Raw genomic sequence first — 7,647 nt, 5'->3', positions numbered from 1 at the left:
CAAACCTTGGGGGGCCACAGGGTGCTCAAGATGTGCGTAGTGGTGGGGGGTTGTTTAAATGGTCATGAAAATCGGACTATCCAATCAGATTTTACATACAGTAACAAAACGTTGCAAAACTGCACTTGCACCAATCAGCTAATACATCTCAGAAATAACTACTAAATATGATACAATGTTTGATTGCCATTAATAATAAAAATAGAAAGCAAATATAATTTCCTGACCAGTATTCAAACGACATCTTGCAAACCAATAATTATACAAATCTCACTGTAATGCTATTAAAACAGCATGTTATTAATTTTAATTTTATTAAAATTAGAAACTGTTCTTACAATTACTGCACAGCAAGCATTCAAGTTAACTAACGGAAGCACTTTTGTTGTGGAAGCATCTTATTAAGCGCCTGATTAAAAGTGTAGCACGGTGTCTATATATGCATGTTCTAGCTCCAATGTGTTTAAATGTCAATGAAAAGTTTCTAAATGAAATACATGGCATGACAGTAAACAGAGGGGGAAATAAACTTATGTGCATATCCACCATGCCATCTTTGAGAGACGTGCCGCAGGTGCATTTCTTACGGTTGCCAAACAGGTTTTTTTCAAGCCCAAATAAAAGATCTTTGACAGGCTCGGTTTCTTCGGCCAATTTCCTGTGACTAAACACTTACTGGTGGCCGCATTGCTAATTTTCCTAACAATACTTAGTTTATCATATGAAAAATAAAGGAAACATAGACATACGCACTTAAGTTTTTTCATGTATTTCTATAATAAAACCAAACTGTTTCTCATTTTAAAACATACAGCAGCCCCGCTCAATTTCCTGAGACTTTCTACAATAAACTGGAGACAAAAATCTGGTGTTTTGGAAGATTAAAAAAAAAAAAAGGTTAAATATGACAACAAAAAAAAAAGGTTAAATATGACAACAGTCGTAATAAGTTAATCAATCATATAACTTAATACAAAACCTAAGCTAAAGTACATTACTAACGTTTAAGTTAAGTTAAATTAATACAAATTAATACAATAATGCAGACAGGCTAAAAGAATTGAATCTATTCAGTCTTGAACAAAGAAGACTACGCAGTGATCTGATTCAAGCATTCAAAATCCTAAAAGGTATAGACAATGTCGACCCAGGGGACTTTTTTGTCCTGAAAAAAGAAACAAGGACCAGGGATCACAAATGGAGATTAGATAAAGGGGCATTCAGAACAGAAAATAGGAATAGTATACTGCATTATCTGAAAGAAATGCAACAAACTGTACATTGGGGAAACTAAAAAGTGTTTAGCGGACCACTTTGTGGAACATTTACAAAGCATCATGTCAACACCACTACATTTCCAGTAGGCAACACTTCAACAATGATAATCACACTGCTGAAGACATCAACAATGATAATCATACTGCTGAAGACATCACCATAGTGGGATCAGTCATTGTTATGGAATAAATGCTGTTTGGAAACAAAGGGAATGCGAGTTTATCTTCAAACTACTAACTTTGGAACCTCTTGAAATAAACATTCTATTCTGCCATAATCATGCCATCATCCACAAATGTCTTGCAAAAACAACAATATTTTCTGCACTGTGTTTACTTTTCTCTCTACACAGCTGAAGAAGGGATTTTGTCCAAAACATCATGAAATAAATTATTTTAAATAGAATTTAATAATTTTGTATATCGCATATATATCACATCACCCAACATTTGCCTTTTAGTTCATTAAGCTGTAGTGACTTATACAAAACAAACTGATCATATGTAGCCATATTAAACTGCACCCAACTGTAACCTATTCTCTCCAAAATTATAGATAATCAAGTTATCTTGTAAACTGTCTTCGTTTAGTCTGTGCCATTACTGTCGAATACTTTACTCACGTAGAAGTGTATTTAATTTCCTATAAAAGTATACAATAATATCCAAGTCTTTCTCACCACTCTGCAATTATTTGTCTGCCTTCCAATTTGGTAATCCACAAAACACAAATAACATATAATAAAACTAAGATAAATATATAAAAACACATAAAACTAAGATAAATATATGTCTGTAGTTTGATGGCCTTTTATATATGGCCAACAAGAGGTTCTTAATGTCCCTGCAGTTTATAAAAGCTTCCTGTTGTGCCGGCTCAGCATGCTGTAGATGCAGTAAGGAATGATGCCCACAGTGGCCAGCGGCACAGCTGCACTCTTACAGAAAGACAGCAGGTAAAACAAGGCTGCTATTTTGGTGGGGGGTTTGAAGGAGTCGATGAGATGGAGCACCACCAGCGAGGCAGCGATACAGCCCAGCCTAAAGGGGGCACTGTGGCCCTGCTTCCCTCGGCAGCTCTCCATGTAGAGTGGGGAGTTGATGGCGAGACCCAGTCCGAAGAGGGTCCCCAGGTTGCGGAGCAGGCTGGCGAAGGGGGTGGTGTCCATGTGGACCCACTCGGCTCGGACGCACCACCTCTTGGCTTTTTCCAGCGTCCATAGCAGGTCCACTCCCAGGACTTTGAGTAGCAGGTAGAATCCCACAGTGAAGCAGAACAGGAACAGGGTGGTGTTGAGGTACTTCTTAAGGCTGGCGCCATAGATCCACTGGATGTGGCTGAAAGCTTCGGCTACGATCATACCTGCAATAGGTAACATTTTCTGTATGTAAGTAAATAATGCTATACATAAATGATAACTATGTGGCACAAGCAAGTGTATGAAGAGATATGGTATTCAGAAAAAAAACACATGGTTTAAGTTAATTAATTAATAAAACAGTGACATCACCCCTTTGCTATTTTTTTAAAAAAAAATCTACAAAAAAAAACTTTTCTTAGTGCAGCTGGGTAATGTCCCTCCTTCCTGACTTGTATCTATCATTGATTCGCTCTTTAAACCCACCCCAACTACTCAGTGGCAGCAAATTCCTACATTTCTATTGGAGACCCTGCATGCGAGATTTAAAACAAGACTACAAGGGTTTAAAGCTGTGTTACAGTTAACATGCAGAGGATTTTAAACAGAATTGCAAATTGTGGCGAAATGTAAAAAAATGCTTACACACACAAAAACCCCAGAAGAATGTGCCCGTGACCATAGGGATTTAATTGTGGAAAACAGCAAAGGAAAGAAGGTACAACTTAAGTGTGCAAGTACTGTCGAGTTATTATACATATTTTGACAGAAAAAAATGCCCAAGCATTTTGGAAAGTAACTGAAAACAATCATTTCAGATAAAAAGCAAAAGTCCTGAAAAAAAAAAGGTTGACATAAAACTAGAAAATAGAAAAATAAGCACCGAAAAATTAAATAAATAAAAAATGAAAAACAGAAGCCCTATATTTAATATATGTTTATCAAAAGCACATATCATGAGATTATATATATAATAACTTAAATATATAATGCAAAAGCAGGGTATAAAGTATCCCTTGACCAATATGACCAATTGCGATAGTTTTAAAATGCAATCTGAGTGAAGAGTGACACTGACCTTTGATGACCCCTGTGATGACCTGGTGTGGGAAGTGGGCAGCCAGGAAGATCCTGGACAGACAGACACAGAACTGGACACCCCAGAACACTGACCACAGCACAGCACGAACACACCTGAGACAACACAGTGCAGATAGCATTCAGAGACAGCAGCATAATCACAGTCCGTGGTAGATTTCAATGCTGTTGTCAAGGTAAATTAAAATAGGGTATAACACTTTACACTGTAAATCCACAACCACATGAGTAAATGCAATGTAGTTAAAAAAACGTAGTTAGATACACTTAATGTAATGTTACCAAACAGGGTTCTTTGAGTAACAAGGTTATAAAAAGCAACATTTTTGAGGACAAGTTAGGAGATCATCCTCTCTGCTGAGTTTGGAAGGCGAAGAGCTAAATACATAAGAAAGTGAAGTACACAACTTAGCTGGTTTATTTTTTAGTTCAATCAAGATTGTGTGGTTGTGGGCTCCCGAGTGGCGCATCCAGTAAAGGCGCTCTGCGCGGAGTGCAGGATGTGCCCTATAGCCTGGAGATCGCAGGTTCGAATCCAGGCTATGTCACAGCTGACCGTGACCGGGAGTTCCTAGGGGGCGGCGCACAATTGGCTGAGCGCTGCCCGGGTAGGGAGGGCTTCGGTCGGCAGGGGAATCCAAAGCTCACCGCGTATCAGCGACCCCTGTGGCTGATAGGGCGCCTGTGGCTCTGCAGCGGAGCCGCCAGATCTGTGTTGTCCTCCGGCACTACAGGTCTGGTGGCATTGCTGTGGATCTGCAGTGCGAAAAATGACGGCTTGGCAGGAGCACGTTTCGGAGGACGCGTGTTCCAGCCTCCGTTTCCCGAGTCGGCGGGGGGGTTGCGAGCGGTGAGCCGGGGATACAGATAATAATTGGGCATGCTAAATTGGGGTGAAAATCGGGGTAAAATAATTGGCGACGACTAAATTAAAAAAAAAAAAAAAAAAAAAAAAAAAAAAGATTGTGTGGTTGTTATCTACAAAGCTATGAGGACTACTCTGAATGATTGTAATGGTTGGGAAGCAGCAGCCAAATAAATTATTGGCATGCACTGTTGATGAAAGTGACATTCTGAAATCTTCATTTAATTCACATATTTTAGTGGTGAACGAGAGTGCCTGCAGAAAACTTTGTTTTAACTTTCCCTTGAAGAGTAACATTATATCCTTAAAGGGGAAGTTTTTGAACCTCAGTTTTAATGCAGATACTTCAGTTCAGTTTTTGTCTTATTATTTACAATAGTCATTGCGCAAATATGAATGGGTTTTTTTTTTGCATCAGTAAAAAGTAAAAGTATAATCTAATGGGCATCGGTATCTGATGCGGCTGGCATTCCTGCTAGATAAACTCAGATATGTACTCCTTAGATGTTCTACAATTACGCTTTAACAAACTTTTTCCATTTTCTTTACTCAAATGACTCTCTTAAAATTGAGAAATCCGTGAGGTTAATAATATGTTGTACATCAAAGATCATTAACACAAAACTAAACTGGGTAATCTGATGTCTATACAGAAATATACTTACCAGTTTTTCACAGATAGCAGTATGGTGAGAATAGATGTGACCATCACATAATACACCCCAGCTGAACCCATGGCGTGGCCTGAGGGACTGCCTATGTGGAGAAAAGAAGCTGATATTATTGCTTGCCATTGTTTTATCTATATACAGTGGTTAAACCATTCATTAGTATACTCGAGAGATGTGTGGTATTGGGGATGAAATAGCAATGGTGTGTTCTTTTTTGTTTCAGTCGTCACATTCTAGTGACTTTTTCAAACTTTAATACCCCCATGGCCTCACTATAGCTCTGAGAATCATGTCTCACCTGGCACACGTGGTACACCAGCATGTAATCAATAACCTCCCTGAAACACTTGTCATGATCTGTGCATAAGAGTCCACATTTTGAATGAATGTTAAATACGAGTTCAAACCAGATGATTGTTTCTGCAAATCCCACTTCACACAAAAGTTTGTACTTCAAATAAAACAGCATCTCATTTCCAATACGTTTACAGTCTAGCTTAACAGATCGGAATCAAGTAGAAATACATGACATTTGTTCTTGAGTAGCAGTCTAGTAGTTGGTGGATGCTCACCTGGTCCGGTTTCACAGGTGACTGGGAACTGCTCGATGTGAGGCACTGAAGAGTTGCTGTAGTAGGGGGTCTCGTGAACCCACCAGTAGGGCCTCTGTCCAAAGAGAATCCTGTCAAGAAACGAACAGGAAGAACAAATGTGTTAATCATCATGAGCTCGTAAAGAAGGCATGCCAAGTCCTTTTGTAATTGTTTAAAACTGGGGTTCTGAGGAATCAATGTTAATGAACCTATGCACTTCAATCCAATTAACCCCCCACCCCGATTCCAGCTCCAAACTGCTTTACATGCAGAATATAAAGAAGACTTGGGAATGGAGTCCTTGAGCACCTTGAAACTAATTAGATTGTGCATATAAAATATTTAATGGATCAACAGTTCTGAAAATATAGGTACAAAATGTATCCATAACACTCCATCAACTCCACTAACAGCATGATTTTCAAACAGGGCAAAATAAGAACTAGTGATTTCTAAAACGTGATTTGGGTCACTAAACATATGGCTTTCAAAGGGTTGAAAGGGCTGTGTCGTGTATCCACCTGTTGAACGCTTAAAATATAAATAACTTGATTTAGTTACACAAATCGGGTATTAAAAATTAGTTCTTATTTTGCCCGTTTTGAAAATCAGGCCCTAAGTATTCTGTTTATACAAGTGCAATGTATAGAAAAGAGAGTGTTCAAATTTAACAGCTGAATTCAGATAATTAATTTTCTTAGATCAAGCTAAGAAAAGTAGGCAGTCCAAGTTTAGCATTAATTGCCATCTTTGAAACCAGCTGATAGCTACCACCAGATATAAATGTTTACTGTAAAACATGTGTGTGGTATTTTAGTATGACTTTCTCTATATATTTGACAGTCTTTTTCTATAATATAACATGTTTCCCTCTGCCTAAAACTATTTTTATTTTAGCTCAATATAAGTTTACTGTATTTTTATTATAGGTAAATATAAGTTCAGAAACATATTAGTTTAGCCATATCCTCCAGTTTGAAATTAGTTTGCACTGTGTCTATGGAGGGAAATGAATACCACTGATATACCAATACATTACCTGAACAGTAAAATGACCCTGACCATTAACTTAACTCACTAAGCATTTGCAGATGATATTCCTAATATAGTGCTATGGTACTAAAAAGCATTGTATGTAATGGTTCATTTGAAAAGATGTGCAGAAAGACATACATAAGATTATAGTAACTGTTAAACCTAAGATTTTCTTAATTGTTATATATGTTGTCCAGCAAATGTATTTTGAATTGCATTTCATTTTACGAAAATTGACTACAATGATGTAAACACAATCTTAAATGTTGTTATGCCAAAATTTGAACCAGCTTCTGTTATACTACTATTGCCTCTGGATACAGAACCATTGTAGAGTCACGGCATTGCGCTCTGGAATTAACAGCTGTGATTCAGTTCATTCAGTGACTCCCGCTTGCAAGCTCACACTCACCACTTGAAGACGAGGTTGAGCCAGTCCCCGATGACGGCCACCCAGATGAGTTTGACTCCCACAGACTCGCTCAAGTGGAACCAGATGGGGAAGAAGATGAAGAAGGTGTTCCTGAGGTCTGCAGCAAAGGAGATGAACAGGAACCAGCTCTGGGAGTCTCTGTATTGGGTCTGGAGGTACTGCACCATGCTCACTCCGGAGCTGTGGAGCAAGTCCATGCCGGCGTCCATCCTTGGTAAAACTATGAGATTACTGGAGCCACTGTTGCCTTTGCTGTGTAGAAATGTTTGTCTCTTATCTGTTCCAGCCTCATTATATACTAACCTGTGAATCGGCCTGGTACATACAAGGTCTGATCTTTGGACTTCTACTGGCTTTGAAGAACAATTACATCATAACAGGCCTCAAACACAAACATGTTTAGAGCTCTTTAGGCAGAAAACAACTCAGCTGGCCAGGTATTGATTAACTTTACTAATTCTTATTTGCGCAGTATTGACGACATTTCTGGGAAAATCAAATTCTAATCAGGTGTTAGTGGGGTGAACCAAGTCACC

General features: G+C 38.5%; 1 protein-coding gene across 1 annotated transcript; it reads right to left on the bottom strand.

Moving 5' to 3' along the window:
* Window positions 1-1,668: 1,668 nt before the first annotated feature.
* Window positions 1,669-7,382, bottom strand: LOC131704959 (glucose-6-phosphatase catalytic subunit 1-like). The gene is made up of 5 exons (XM_059006708.1): window positions 7,091-7,382; window positions 5,623-5,732; window positions 5,045-5,135; window positions 3,495-3,610; window positions 1,669-2,640 (listed from the first exon to the last, which is right to left on the bottom strand). The coding sequence occupies exons 1-5, from the start codon at window positions 7,318-7,320 to the stop codon at window positions 2,129-2,131; spliced, it is 1,059 nt and encodes a 352-aa protein (XP_058862691.1). The 5' UTR covers window positions 7,321-7,382; the 3' UTR covers window positions 1,669-2,128.
* Between the last annotated feature and the right edge of the window lie 265 nt (window positions 7,383-7,647).

The sequence above is a fragment of the Acipenser ruthenus genome, chromosome 33, assembly GCF_902713425.1.
Source record: "Acipenser ruthenus chromosome 33, fAciRut3.2 maternal haplotype, whole genome shotgun sequence".
NCBI lineage: Eukaryota > Metazoa > Chordata > Actinopteri > Acipenseriformes > Acipenseridae > Acipenser > Acipenser ruthenus.
This window is presented reverse-complemented; position numbering and strand designations above follow the sequence as displayed.